The 16,272-nt window shown below is 37.7% G+C and overlaps 1 protein-coding gene and 1 long non-coding RNA gene across 3 annotated transcripts in view; one reads left to right on the forward strand and one right to left on the reverse strand.

Annotated features, from left to right (window-relative positions):
• LOC309509628 overlaps positions 1–14,299 on the forward strand; it is a 59,741-nt gene extending 45,442 nt beyond the window's left edge. The window contains exon 2 of the long non-coding RNA XR_014209950.1: positions 13,235–14,299. This is a non-coding gene — a long non-coding RNA (uncharacterized lncRNA). The remainder of the gene's footprint in view (positions 1–13,234) is intronic.
• ccny (cyclin Y) overlaps positions 1–16,272 on the reverse strand; it is a 50,589-nt gene that overhangs the window by 6,414 nt on the left and 27,903 nt on the right. The window contains exons 2-9 of one of the 2 annotated variants that reach the window (XM_082184385.1): positions 12,388–12,462; positions 11,916–11,936; positions 7,775–7,809; positions 6,948–7,051; positions 5,266–5,301; positions 3,989–4,046; positions 3,790–3,909; positions 286–452 (exon numbers count right to left, since the gene is read on the reverse strand). In XM_082184385.1, the coding sequence (XP_082040511.1) occupies positions 286–452; positions 3,790–3,909; positions 3,989–4,046; positions 5,266–5,301; positions 6,948–7,051; positions 7,775–7,809; positions 11,916–11,936; positions 12,388–12,462 (616 nt within the window). The remainder of the gene's footprint in view (positions 1–285; positions 453–3,789; positions 3,910–3,988; positions 4,047–5,265; positions 5,302–6,947; positions 7,052–7,774; positions 7,810–11,915; positions 11,937–12,387; positions 12,463–16,272) is intronic. The other variant, XM_082184386.1, reaches the window with a different exon arrangement.

The raw sequence follows: 16,272 nt of genomic DNA on the forward strand, positions 1-16,272 counted from the left end.
ATTCAGTAAATGTGTTTCTATCATAGTTTATGCACGTCCTCTTATCGGATAAAAAATTATCTGCCTCAATTGAGTGCATACTTTGTTTATGTGAAATTTTAAGATTTCATGCACATCTTGCCATTCCATTCAGAGTTTTTAAGTGATATGTGGATGGATAAATAACTAATGTAGCATCTAATTGTCGTTCCACAATATTTAAGTATTATCATTACATTTTTTTTTTTTTTTGGTACTGAAAGTCTGCCATTAAAAAACAAACAAACAAAAAAAAAAAACACTCACATGTCTTCCACGGTGATGTCTTTGAGGATCTGGCAGTAGTCAACATTCCATACGGCCTGATCATCCCACACCTTTGATGCCAACAGGATGGCACCCAAAACGATCCTCTTCCAGTTAGCAGGACAGATATCAATCTCTGCATATGTTAATAATCTCTCCAGATAAACCTGTGAGAAAAAAAAAATGAGAGAGGAAGTGCTCCATTAAGTTTATTCCAGAGACATTCTCATAATTAAGTTTAAAATAAATGAGAATTGATTAATGGCCATTATTCAAAATCAAAGAAAAAGCAGCTTGGCAATTAAATCAGCAGTAAAGAAACCAATGTTTGTTTTTAGATTTTGGTGTCAGACCCTTGCGTTTCTGTTTATGGAGCAAGGTTATTATAGCGTCACTACAAATATGCGATTGCTGCAAGACTGACACGCGGGTCAGGGAGCACGCATGTCAAAAGACAAACACAAACACCTGATGCCTCACTGGTAACAAGCTGCAAACCGAATACCATTCAGTTATACTACGACACTAACATGTACCATATAATGATTATGAAGAACTTCAGTTATGTCTCAGGCCCCATCATTGCACAGGGACAACATTCAGAATTAAAAATGACTTGACTCTAGCATATGACTAAGACTGCATTTCACTCCTAGTTCTAGATCTTAGTGCTGCTTTTGACACTATATATCATGGCATATTATTACATAGATTAGAAACGTACACTGGTAATCAAGGACAGGCTTTAAGCTGGTTTAGACCCTCCTTATATGACCATTACCAATTTGTTTGTTTACTAGCTATTCTGAAACTGGTAAACTATGGAGTGCCACAAGGATCTGTGTCAGGCCCACTGCTGTTTTAATTATACATGCTGCCCCTCTGAAATATTATTGAGAAACATGGTTTTCCATCACTAATGAAGTTTTTTCCTTGACATGGTCACCTGTGAATGCTCACTGGGGCTCAAAGAGATGCAAAATTGCTTTTAAATAAGGCCAAATGACACTGTATCATTGAAACATGTATTTATTTGTAAATATGTATTGTGAAAAGAACTAGACAAGTGGACTATACTGAGCCCTGATTACTGTTTTTAAGGCTATTGAAAGCATCTAGCCTTTATGAAAAAAATACAGATAAATCTAAAGCTTAAAACAAGTCTTTTGCTTATTTATTAATAAAATTGAGTGTAGAAGTCACAGCCACAATGCTAGAGTATTTTGGGTGGTTTCCCAGGTGCTGCTATGTTGTTACAAAAGTATTTTTAGCATGTAGCCAAGCTAAAAGGTCTGACTACTTTAACAATGTCACATGCCTCGAGGTATTTGTTTGTGTCTGTAGGATGTTACAAGTCAAAGTCTAACTGCTATGTTTAGGGGCCAAGTATGAGCACTAGCAATATTGATGGTTGCCTTATTAACACCAATAATCTTCCTCTGTGTACTTCTAAAAGACAGTTAAACATTGCTTATTGAGTGGTTGAATTGTAAGTCTATGTTCTGTTGACCTTGCGTATGGCAGTATGATGTAGCCATGGGCGTCTTTAGCATTCAGAAACACTGCTGACGGATGTAGGCGAACAAAGACGTCCTTATGAAATGAAAAGCGCATGATGTATACAATTAGAAAAGAGACATAGAAGCACTAACGCTCACATACACACTCAATGGGGGACAGCAATGTTAAATCATATTAGTTTGCCCACAGTGGGAAAGATATCTAATAAGAAGCCAATTTTGTTTGTAGAAAGTGTCAGACAGAATCACACGTTTAATTGGTTCCACTGCATTGCGGGGCTCCAGCTCACCCGTGGGCAACTGTGTGCAAAATATGTGCTTATGAAAACATGTTTGTATATATAGCTAGCGTCCTGTACGCAACTCAAGATTTACTTTAGGTAGTGCCAGCAAACTACACACCTACTACCATTCATAAATCAACAACTCAATTCTTGATTCAATCATAATCATCAACAACAGTCAGACTCAGCACCTTCCAGAAAAAAAAAAGGAAAAAAAAACACTAACCTGGGTAGAGCTATTAAACATAATTGAGTTTTTATTCAGTTGAGTCATAAACTTTAAGAGTCAAAAACAGTGGAGTCATAAACATTACATTAATTAACATGAATTACCATAAAGCTGCCCCGGCAGGGTTTTTTGCAAGCATTATTTATATAGTATTATAGTGTCTTTTAATATTTTAAATAAGCTTACATTTTAATTCAAGTTTTAGTATTTTGGTTTGCGCTTTTTATTTTATTTTACTTTATTCAGCTATAGTTTATTTTTATTTCAGTTTTAGTCATTTTAATACTTTAACTTTGTCCATTTATCCTAATTTATTATATTTTATTTTGTTGCCACGGTTAACAATTCAAATTTTTCATCAAAATATATATTTTTTTATTTGATTTCAGCTTAATTTCTTTAATTGTATAGTGTTCAGTGTCACACAGCCTGCCATGAAGATCACAGTATGCAGTGACTCAAAGTTTCCTTTCAGTAACTGAAGGAGCAGCAACAGCCAATCAGATTCCACCAGCATCTCTGCACCTGTTGGCCACTACAGGTCAAGGAACAGGCTCAGTCTGTCTCAATCCACATTTAGCAACAAAGTCACAAACAATCTGTCTGTCTATCTGAGAAGTCTTCACAGATTCCGGGTCTAACTCAGACGCAAATCTCAATCTCACACATAATAGCTACGTTGAAGCTACACTCATAAAAACAGCCCTTATTATTAGTCTCAGACTTTTGACTAAAGTATTACGTTTTTTCCCTGGCCAAGAACAAGCTAGGAAGAAAATATCTAACTGATATGGAAAGTGATTAACCACAGTTAGATTTGTTTAATGAGATGTTTAGGGACGAGCACATCTGAAATAAATGGTACTAAAATAATAATGACAATAGTCTACAAGAAAGGTTGAACAGACAATACCGAAATAAGCACAGGGACATTTATTCAATTTATTTCCCCAGCCATCTAGAAGTAACAAACTGATTAAATTGCATCAAGCTAGCAAATCCGATTGCAGCTTACAAGTTTAAGAACATGCTTACCATTTCTGTAAATATTATATACACAACAGATGGTCTATGAACAGTCGATGGGAACCATCTGAGCCATTGGACCATAGCATAGATTATAACCCTATTAAACAAACTACAGCCTCTATACTTCCCCTTAAGCCCATCTTAACCATTCACAGCCTCTTGTATGTCTAGAACTGCTTTAATGACACCTCATACAAGTATTTGGTTGGGAAAGTGAGAAGGGATGAGCCTTCAAAAGAAGGATGAACAGTCACACACAGACAGCTGCTGGGCTTAGCACCAGCTAATAAAGCAGTAAATATGACAACAATTTTCACCTGAGTGATGGTAAATCCACTTCACTTATGGTAAACCCTATTTTAACTTGTGCTACCAGCCAATCCAAAAAGACAAAGGGGAACTTTCATTGGGCCAGTATTAAGTCACATGACCTATCACTCACCAGAGTAACTACGGCACACTCAGCTGTGAGCTGGGCGGCACTGAAGAGCGTACGGACGAATCGGTAGATCTGCTTCTGTTCCGGGTCGTGCTTCTCATAGTCTGACGGCACCTCCAGTTTCTGTGGGAAGAGGACGTTTTAGGACATGCGGGATGTAATTAAACAGCTTATAAATGAGCTGCAGAAATGAAACACTTACTGTAAGTGGATGAAGTTTTTCATCAAAAATGTCTAACAGCATTCGCCCGTCCACATTTCTGTAAGGAGAAGGGTTAATGAAATTAAATTAGGGAAGAATTGTCCTTGTTGTCTAAGATTTATTCATATAATGCATTAAAGAACTAGAAAGGAAACTCAGTCATGATACATTTTCAATGTTTCCAAAACCATTTCGAACCTTGTCAAAGTTACATTTCAACAGCTCTGTAGCCTTAAAGTTTGAAGGTTATAAAGCATTAAGGGTTTATGTGGTATTAAGGATTTGAGAGAAAGATAGGCACAAAGTCAGAGTAACATATAAAGAAACAGAACAGAAAAGAAAGAGATATAAAGTATATTGTCAGAGATAGATAGATAGATAGATAGATAGATAGATAGATAGATAGATAGATAGATAGATAGATAGATAGATAGATAGATAGATAGATAGATAGATGGATAAAACTATTAAAATTATAGATAGATGGATGGATGGATGGACGGACAGATAGACGGATGGATGGACAGATAGATGGACACAACTATTAAAATGACAGACAGACAGACAGACAGACAGACAGACAGACAGACAGACAGACAGACAGATAGATAGATAGATAGATAGATAGATAGATAGATAGATAGATAGATAGATAGATAGATAGATAGAGATACTTTTGTTTAATTCAGCTAACTTAAAAAAAAAAAAAAAAAATTATATTGCATTACAAAACTGGAGTTTGGCAACATAAAGACTGGTTTTAATCACAATGTAAGAACAGCTGCCTGAACCTCGCTGGTGTGAGGCAATCAAATAAAAGTTATACAATCGGCCCGTTGAAAAAGTCACACACACACGCACACGCACGCGCACGCGCACGCGCACACGCGCACGCGCACACACGCGCGCACACACACACACACACACACACACACACACACACACACACACACACACACACACACACACACACACACACACACAAACAACTACGAAACGTCGAGAAGGGAGGGTAATCAATCTTTCCCTCACCCACAGTGCATTGCAACACATGTGGTTGAGAGTATTTGGATCCCTGAGTCCAAACCCATTTAAGAAACTCCAGCCTGTCTTTGTGAAGCGCGACACACACTGCTGGACTTCACCACACCACACAAAAGCACAGTTTTCCTGCAGTGCCATTCATTCTGTCCTGTGTAGTCACTCAAACACACACATCTCTCCCTGAGAGCTCATTGTAACAGCACCTGATCTGATGAGAGGAATGAAAATCATACCTGTTCTTTATATGGTAGTATATTGCGAGGGAGACACTGCAAACAGAAGAAACAATAGAGAGAAGATGATATAATGTAGTAATCAACAACAAGATGCAACATTAAATTCAATCTAAATGGGACCTGCAGTATTTCTGTGTAGCTGTAGTGTTATCGGTGAATTGTGCTGCTATAATACGTCCTTTCTAACTGCACAATGTACACATGAAATAATATGCTATTCTTTTAATGAACCAGTAGAACTGACTAGCAAATTAGTACAATCGGAAAACACTGCAGTATGTATGATGTGTGTAAATCGCTCATAAAACTACTCTTGAATTTAATGCCACAAGAGGCCTTGTACACGAAAAACGAATTTCTTAGTAATGCATATATCATCCCATATCAATTATCGCAGTATTTTTGGGTTAATTTTGTATATACATTGTCCGATATTTGATATGTAATAGTGCATGTTCATTTGCACTATTTTTTTTATTTAAATTAACTTTGCTGTCACCCATCGCTCACTTAGTTAAGTATTTAAAAACAATAATTTAATAACACTGTTAAATGTAATATTTAGCAAATGTTTGATACTATACATTATAATATATCAATGATTTTAGATTTTTGTTTTATTACTTTTTTAATTCAGTCAGTATAGAATTTGTAGCAGCCATTATAGGTTATTAGCCATAAAATGAAATTAATTATTGGCTTATTATTGATCAGAACTTTAAATGGTGCATATCTAAGCCTAGTAAATCCATAAAATGACATTGAATGTGATCAGAAAGGCAAATTATATGGAATCAAAAAGAGGAGCCATTGGTTTGAATCAGTCAGACAACTCGCTTCCTGATTGAATCAGCTCAGATGTCAAACTCACTCATTATACCAATGGTTATTATTTAACAACAATACAACCTAAGATGTTGTTAAGCCCAATTTCCAAAGGTTTTCTTTCAAAATTCTCTTTCCACATCCTCAAAGGAATTTTTTTAAACCGTTTCAGCTCATTTAGATCCTGTTTACACCTGAAATTAAGATGTGGTTTTGTCGATCAGATCACAAGTGGACGACGCTAAATACAGTTAACTGGGGTCTAAAACGTTTTGAGCTTGCCCACTTTCAACCACTTCCAGAGGTAGTCGGAAACACATTCGACCGGATTGCTTTCGTAGTGTAAACGTTCATGGGGTCGAATGCGTTCGAACCGCGACAAAAGACCGTCAACTCTCCGCCTACTGATCTAATGCGTAAAGATTATGGGAAGAGCGCTAGCCAGACGTGATTTAAACTTTGAAGATACAAGTTTGGTTTGAAGACGAAAAACATACCAAGCACAATGCTCTCTCACCATTCGTGATTTCTAACACGCATTCACAGCGTTCGCCGTGGTCAGAGCAGAAATGAAAGATGCTGCTCTCCGTATGTTTTTCCATCATCTCCAGGCGTTCATATGTAAATTTCGCAAGCTTATTACGTCCATTAGATCGAATGGACCATAGACCTACCCTCCCATAGACCCTCCCCTTGAAGAAATCAGGACAGAAGTGGTTGAAAGTGGACAAAAGACATGGATTAAAACACCAGGTGTAAAAGGGTATGCGTCTCCCTCGTCTACTTGTGATCCGATCGACCAAAACAGATGTAAACAGGGCGTTAGATATACCAATCATATACCAATCATGTACCATTTGATGGTGTATTTGAGGTTGGGTTGGCTGACGGTGCTGTCATCCAGGAAGATCGTCGAACAGGAGCTGTACTTGCGTCTCATTGGACCAGACGGATGTTGCTGAAAGACAAGGACACACAGAGTGCAAACTAAAACATCAGTTATTCTCAAACACGCACACACTTTCAGCAAACAGGCTGCAAAATAGGCCACCTGCAGCCCCAAAGAAGCCATTATCATCTCGTGTATACCCGACTGATTCTCACTTAATGTGTGCATTAGTGTGGGTGAGAATCCCAATCCAGTACAACACAAACATAGTAATGTATTATGCAACTTACTAGAAAATGTTTAGCAAGATATCAAACTGATAAGCAACATTAATAATGCAAATAAATCATTAAAATGTCAAAACAGACACATTATCTAGGAAAATCAATAGAGCAATGAGCAAATATTTACCTTTGACTCCGCAATGTGTGTTAACTTGCAAAGCAAGTAAAAGACATTAAAATAGGAACAAAGCATAAGCTAGTCATTGCAAATTTAGTATGAAGAGCATGCCGTAATGAAACGAATATAATCAAGCCATGCATATTAAATCATTTATCTAGAATTAAAGCATTGAACAGCAAAGAAATGCTGATGCAACACAAGCCCAGAGACTCATGCAATATTGGTTTGTGCATTCTCATGTGGTGGTTGACTGTTGCATTCAATTAGTTATGTGAGTGTTGTGACACTTGAGGGAAATATCTTCATTGCAGACACAAGCATTATGAGAATCACACTACCAGAAGACACATAACCACTGATGTCATCGCAGCTGCTGCTGCTACTTACATGGTTGACGTACAGACTTTTCCGTTTTTCCCGAACTGTAAAGAGAAACGCATAATTACCAACACTAACACAACAGTCGATACAGTTAATAAGAGTAAGACAAAAAGACAAGGGCCACAATTACTGTGATGTCAGTAACATTAAGAGTGAAGCATCTAACAATCTGAGGTCTTGGTCTGTTTTTCATTATCAACAGTTCGGGGGGCAGAGAAATGAAAAAGAAATGTGTTGTAAATCAACTATTTCAACAAAAAAAAGCTTCTTATTTTTGAGTATCAGCATGAAGTCTGGTCCACTTTGGAGCTTATTCTAGCCAAGAGAACCGCCAAATTAAGATTTGGCAAATTACTGCAGAATGTAGTACGTCAAGATTGCATTAATACTATACAGAAAAGACTTTTTTAGCAGTCGTGAAGTAATTACTTACTGGCAGGCAGTAGCATTTATAAGTGCAAACAAAATGAAGGGCATTTTCCATCCTTTTCCAATGAGCTAAATGCCCAATTTTTAGACAATTTCTTTTTATTACATTTATTTCACCTAAATGTTTGCTTTTTTACAATGGGAACCGTCGCAACTCTGTCGTCATTATGTTAAGCCCGCCCGCCGACTCTACACACGATGTGATTGGCCTGACTAGAGTTTGGTTTTTCCAGCTCGAAAGCCAACGGAGAGTTGCTAGACCACCCTGGCTGCAAAATTTAATTTGCTGCCGCTAGGGTGCGTCTAGATTTCTACACTAGAAAAAAATGAATACAAATGAATAAAGAGATTTTTTTGGAGATAGGTCCAACACTAGTATTCAGAAATACTTTGGATTTTCGAAAAACAACTTTTGTTACTCGCGAGCTGTTTGTGAGGTGGCTTTACTGCATGTGTGCACGCAGAGATAACCATCTCTCAGAGAGCACGCGAGTACTGGATACAAAAAAACGCTTGAATGTTTAAACTGATATGACTTCAAAAGACGTGAAAATGATAAACTTTAGTTACGATGCACTGCTGGCCCGATTGTGCAAGTGACAATTCCGTCATGTCCCGACTCCTAAACGTATGAGAGCGCTGCCCGCTTAACGCTTGCCTTTTGCAACCCATTTTGAGAGACGAGAGAGAGAAGACGCATGCGCCATACGTCATTGCGTCGCTATATTATTGATATCGCGATGACACTTTTTGATCATGTAAAAATTAATACTGGTGTTATCGTGGACGGTATGATATGGCACACCCCTAGTGAACACAGACATCCGACACATGCATGCTAGAAAGTATCATCATTGAACAGTGTCTGTGCTATTTCTTTCCAGAAGTCATGAGCAATACAAATTTCTTTATACTCATTTAAATTAGAGTCGTGTATCTCTAAAATCCTTCATATGAGCGCATTCTTTTTCGACTCTGAAACAATAGGTGGGTTCAGTGTTGCCACCTTGTGGACAAACTAATTAGTGTGAAAAAATGTAAGGCACATATGCGCGCAGTGTGCACACATGCACGTACGCATGGATAGAAACATCTGGCTGTGTATGTACAGTATGTACTATTCTTATCATGACATTTACATCACATAGAGGGAAAGAAACCAACTGACCGTAAAGTAAGCAGTGTATTTTGTCTATCTGTGCCATTTAGGAATGAGAAAATCTACTGATAACATCACAAAAGCGCATTAAAATGATCATGCAGCAGTTGCATAAACCTATTAAACAGTGATGTGATATTTGCTAAGGGGGTTTAGACCTTCAAGATGTTGTTTGCTCACAATCAAAGCTTCATAAACCTCTCTATTTATTTGCCATTGTTGGTTTTTGTTTGAATGAAGTTTAGTGTAGACATACATACTACTATGTAAACCTACTCTGACATTCATACAAAGGTTCTTTAAAACACAAAAGTGTTGTTTAGAAATTGTTACGGTATTAACGTTAGCACACAAACGTGTGTTCACATATTTACAGACCAATGTCTGCCTTGATGAAGGTATGATGATGCCCAGAGGTTAACCAATCATAACAGAGATCATTTACATATAAAAGGCCAGGACACACCAAGACGACAGTCAGAAAATGTCAGGCTTTTTGCGGCATGTTTTGATTTTTGGCCGCTTGAGCATGTTGAATTTGCGACTGAGCCCGTCAATGAGAGAGATCACTATGATTGGCTGTACAGATTAGCCAACCAGAGCACAAGAAAAAAAGCAGAAGGAGTGATTAGCGAGACTTGTGTGAAAATGGTACACACTGCTTGTCCAAGCTTTTTCGGTTTCCTTTTTTGAATGACGAATAAAGACTACTGCCACCTAGTGGTATGGAAAGTTATTTCCTCTCACACAGACGCAGAATGTACATGCTAGTTGGTCATTGGCTGTAGTCTTTGCTGTGTGTTCAAGCTCAACTTTTTGGCCCAGACATGAGGTGACACTAGAGTAGAGTATCGTTTTAATTTTAACAATTCCGATTCTGATTATCAATTCCGATTCTGATAGATTCCTTATTTCGATTCCAATCTGGTAAAACAAAAAAAGTCTTATTGCAAAACATTTCATTGTAGCTGAATACCATCTACAACATCTATAAAACAATTACACAAGGAACTTTTGCCTATGGTTTAAAAAATACCATAGCAAAAACAACTAGCCTAACAAACAAATTAGCAATTGCACAAATAAATACAACTGAACAAAGATATGACTGAAATAAACTGTTTTAAGATGTTCAGGTATAGAAACTGTAATCAAATGTAAAATAACACTGCACTTTATAAATAAAATATACATTACAAATATAGTTACAAAAATTATTCAGTCAAGAATAGCAACTGAATTGTCTCAGTCTTTTGATGTTTGATTATCATTATTATAGAGACGGCAGCAGGAATTTTAGGCTTCTGTCACTTTAAGAGCTGCACGGATTCAATATACTGTTATGCGTTTGTCAACTGTTTACGTTCACTTAAGACATAACCGACTGTGTTTACGAGAATATTTTGACATATTTGTTTGTGTGTTCAAGTGCAAAAAGACACGTAAGAGAACTATGTTCAGCATCGCGCAGTATTCAGTATGAGAGGCGGCTTTCTGTGCGCATGTTCTGGATGTGTGCGAATCACAGAAAACAGCGCGCAAGTCTTTGTGCTTGAATGGTTTAAAATCATATTTAAATGGACAGAAAGGAATCGATATGAGGAAATGTCAATTTTTATTTTATAACAAGTATCCGATTCCTGAATTTAAGTATCCGATTCCAGAATTGGCCAACCCTTGGTGATCCCACATTCACCACAATCGCTGCTAGTTCTTTGATGTCGGTTTGGTGTGTCTGGTACAGTAGTTTGTTTAACTGCTTAAATGCAACAACGGAAGACATCTTTACCATAAGATAACTGTCCTTCAGCAACCAGATGATTCACTTTAAGATAATTTGACATCGTGAAATCATGATTTCATTTTCAGCGACCTCTATTATATCTGTAGGCGGAGCCAGTTATTTTGACTGAAGGCAATAGGTTCAATCCTGACTCATATGTTTTTGAGAGACTGCAGGTGAAAATGAAGAGCCGGTTTTTGACGCAATGTGGGATGGCCTCACTTTTGAAATCCCTAGAGTCTGACACCCCTCACGTACACAAACACAAATAACAAAACCAATGTATGACTAATGACTATCCTCAGATTAGCAGTTTGACAATATGTGCATCTAGTTATCTAACCTACAGCATAGAGACCTACAGATGTAGCATAGCAAACACAAATCTACACAAACAGCTGCGCAGCCAGACACACAGGACAGAATTAACACGGTCAACATGCATAACCCCTTAATGGCACTACATTGAGTGTAAATTAATGCGTTTAATGCTGCTGTGATAAAAAAAATCACATATATTACATTAATCTGAAAAGCTGTTGCCCCATTAAGCAGCTTCAATGTAGTTAGCTACTTTTTGTTAGCTTGTAATGTAGCTAACTACAAAGGCTATAGCTTCACCGCGGTAAAACTGAGTAGCTTGTTGCTTATGAAAAGTAGCTTCCTGAACAAAAAAAGCAGCTTACAGCATAAAATCAAACTACAGGCATTCTGAATCTATAAAGCTTTAGCACAACACAGCAGCAGACTAACAAACACGCTGAGATCAAACGTACCTTTCTTGTTGGGTAAAATAACTGAAAAACAAGAAGGTTTCTAAATTAAATCTGAGCATGGATAACAAGGCTGACATTTACTTGTCCCTGACTTCACAGTTCATACGCCACTAATTGTGTTTTGTCACTGGAACCATGAGGCGTCTGATAGACCAGAGTCACAAAACATCTCGCTAACAATTCCCTGAGAAACAAGGAGAATATCATAACATTAGCCTGGGTAGAAAGATCGCCCACTGGGAAGAGCTGACAGTTAATAAAGCATCATCACCCAGGGGTATCGTGTTAAATCAAACTATTATTGAAAGTTTTCTCTTAAGAGGGAATGTTTGGTCTGACTAAGTTAGGGCCATCTGTGCGCTTCGCTTGGATCCGACTGAAGCAATCCTGACCGTGGTTTCGTTTTAATTAACGTTCCCTTCCAGAATCCAGTCTTAAGGGGAGACTGTCCCACTCATCATGTCTCTCTCACCGTCTGTTTGAGACTTGCTGAGAAAGATGGTGCTGGCGCGCGGGTGGTCCGAAGGATTGTACTCCATGTTGAGCTCTGAGGAGAGAAAAAGAGAAAGACCATTTGTTATTCAAAACTGAGGCTTGAGTTACTATTTGAGTATTACTAGAATAAGCAAAACCGGGAAACATTTAATCAGGCAAGCCAGACACACATATAATATGTATACAGATTAATTTTACAGCTTTTTTTTTCAATTAACCAAGATGATTTTTAATAGTTTTATTTAATAACAATAACAACACTAGCATACTCTGCAAGTAAACGGCATATTTTGGCAATTGACAAAAACAATTCAATACTGCATGCTGCAAAGATAGTAGCAATGTACAGTCAGTGATATGCATGTTTTTACTCTGCTATGCCATTATACCAACACTAGGGGGCAGATTTATGATCATGGGAACCGTGGACCATTTGTGCACTATTTCTGAATGAGGGACTAAAACCCTTAATCATTTTTATTTCATTTGACAGTACATATACAGCAATATACATACTATATTTATTCTTATGTTTATATTAAAATTTATATTATTTATAACATTTATTGTAAAATAATATATTTGATTGTATTGCACTGTGTTGTTGCCTGTCATCAATTCTAGTCATCATCAATACACAGACTTGAAACTTCATTTTTTATTATAACATTTATTATACATTTAATTTACATTTTATATTAATACTATTTTTAATTTAATATATATATATATATTTTTTTTTTTTTTAAGTATCTAATTATGTTTTATTTATTTAATTTATGTACGAATTTATTTTTTATTTAAGAAACGTCCCTTCTGCACAGATTCCTTCCGACTTTCAGACGGATGTGCGTGCGCACACACACACACATGATGTCATCAGAGGAAACTGGCGTTGTGGCACACCCCGACCAGGAAACAAGGAACCCGGAGTTCATAGCCTCTAAAACCACAACAGCCAATACTAAAGACATCATCATCATCACTTACTGCAGCGTTTGAGATTTGCAAAACTGAACATAATCGTGACAGTGAAATGACCGCTTCAGAGACAGCCACGTGAGCAGGCAGCTGTATTGTGTTTTAAGTCTTTTGAAGCCGTGTCTTTTTTATGCGGAAGAGCCACTTGAATCTCAAATGAGCCTCGACTGTGAGACGTATGAAGCGCTGTGAGGTGCAGAGGAAAGGCTGATTAATAAAAGATGGAGCTGTGTGGGAGAGAAAGGTGGATACGGATGAAAAAGTGGAGGGGAGACCAGAGAACTGTGAATGTGCTGCCGGTCTCAGAGAGGTTTATGGGTAGCTGGATACATACACTGTAATATTAATGTGTTTTATTGAAGAAGAAAAAAAGTGCACACTCATGGCAGAACATGTGGTGACCACAGTTTTCAATGGGATTGAGTCATTTCCTCTTTTCCTGAGACCCACCCTCAGTATATTGTGAAGAGGAGGAGGTCTGAACACCCCATGACTTCCTCACACTCGGGAAACAGCTTCTAACACACACTTACCAAGCACAGCATGTACAAATCCGTATGTAGAACATCTTTCAAGCATGTGCAAAACTACATGTTAAGGGCCAATGAAATCGGTTTTATTTTATCATTTTCCAATTTAATTTTTTTCTGGATTCCTTTTATAATAGTTGAATTAAATATAAATGATAAACAAAATCATAAAACTTTAACAGTTTAATAATATATAAAATGTTTAACAATAACAGGAAATGGGACTAGGCTTAAGCCTTGTCTGTGAATCCGGACATGTAATTATTAGTTTAAATTACATCCAATGGCTTGGCTCTAAAAACACTGAAAGTCAGCTTTAAATCTCAAAAAAAGTTCATTTCAGTTTATCCTTTTCAATAAATCAGTTCAAAATAGTGATTCAATGTAACACTGTTTCCAGAGGCCCTATGTGGTATTTTACATTCTATAAATGTTTTAGCAAAGGCATTAAGGATATAAAAGATATGAGCCAATAGCTCATAATTAGTCTTAATCAATACTGTAAAATATTGAATTAGGTCAATGAATGTTTCTGTCCTGAATTGCGGCCGTAGCCCAGTTAACAGCACCAGCTGTGGCCTGTCTCGGGCACGGCTCATTGGACAGCACAGGCTGGCATGAAGCCCTAGAGTCTGCCTGGCATCAGTGCCCACTGCTGTCAACATTTCCCCTGCAGTCACTGACAAATGTGCATGTTCACACTCAAGAAGAGCAAAGCCACATGAAGAGGACATCCAGGACTGGAATAGATGGACGGCCAGTGGCCACTCACTGTCGTATGACAGTGGCCGTATCATTTTTAATCATTCTGCTGTTCTACTAAGATGATTTGCTGCAGAATCAAGCAGTTACTTTGGGGTTTTTTCAACTACCACTTTGAGATTGACACTTCAAAAAGTTCATAAAGAGATCGGAAAACTAATCCTTATGAATTGAGTGGTTTAGTCCAAATTTTCTGAAGAGACTCGATCGCTTTATATGATGAACAGATTGAATTTAAGTAACTTACTAATTGAGTAATTATCTTTTATTCACATGTAACATTCATTAACACACAACAGTTGTGGTAAACGGAAGCTCAAGCATGTTCGCTTGACTTGCGAGAACCAATGAGGTTCATTCTCGTGTTACGCATCACGTTTGAGCTTCAGAAAAGACCAATGAGGTTCATTCTCGTGTTACGCATCACGTTTGAGCTTCAGAAAGAACCAATGAGGTTCATTCTCGTGTTACGCATCACGTTTGAGCTTCAGAAAGAACCAATGAGGTTCATTCTCGTGTTACGCAGCACGTTTGAGCTTCAGCAAGAGGTTTGTTCTCGCGCATCAATCAGGTTCAAGTTGAGCTTCGGTTTATGTTCGCCGATCAATGTTATATGTGAATAAAAGCCTAAAGTCAATCTGTTCATCTCTTTATTAACTTTTTGAAGCGTCAAAGCGGTAGTTGCGTAGCTGTCAATGGAGCTCTCAGATTTCATTAAAAATATATTTATTTGTGTTCCGAAGACCTTTTAGGTTTGGGTGAGTAATTAATGACATGATTTAAATTTTTAAGTGAACTAACCCTTTAATAGATTTAATATGGAAGTTAGAAATGCTCTTTTTCTCATCCATGCAAGAGGCCACAAAAACATATCATGCTTTACGCCTGCTGTCAGCTCTCAATCTCATCAGCCTTGCCAAGTTCATTCCTGTCACCCAGACGGGTCTGCAAATCCCTGTACGGGAGAAACTGGGGTTTCATGGCTGATGTGAAGCTCAAAAGATGAGAAATAGTGTTCTGAATTAACTCAGCACCTCTGCAGAGCATGTAGAAGCCAAATCTGTTCAGCTCAGTGTGAGCAATAGCGCTGTGGTGGGGATTTCACCGGTTCATGCCCATCATACAGCAAAAAAAAGAATTAAAAAAATCTACTTTAATAGAAACTGAATGATAAAATAATGATTGTTTGATACAACCCATTTAAAAATGTTTTTGGTCAATGCCTGATTACATTCTGGAAGATTCATTTCAAAGGTTATTGATTCAGTATTCTCCAATATCATGCAAACAAAGACTCAATGCCTCATAATGATAGTGATTTGTACAGAGAGTCTGGCCACTCTCTATTAACAAGCATTAACTTCCTTGAAGGCGGGTACTCTGTTGAAGTTTAAAACTATTGGATCTGCCCAGAGCCACTCTGGATCTGCCATAACCAATCGCTAGCGTTCGCCTTAGCCAACTCATTCACTACTAACGGAGCGAGCTGGAAAACCAAACTTTTCCCGAACCCCGTGGGGAGGAGGGCCACAACATCATGGCCTCCAACAAAACTCAGCAAAGATTGTTCTTGCTCCGGCTTTAACTTC

This window comes from Leuciscus leuciscus, assembly GCF_965113295.1.
Source record: "Leuciscus leuciscus genome assembly, chromosome: 11".
Taxonomy (NCBI): Eukaryota; Metazoa; Chordata; class Actinopteri; order Cypriniformes; family Leuciscidae; genus Leuciscus; species Leuciscus leuciscus.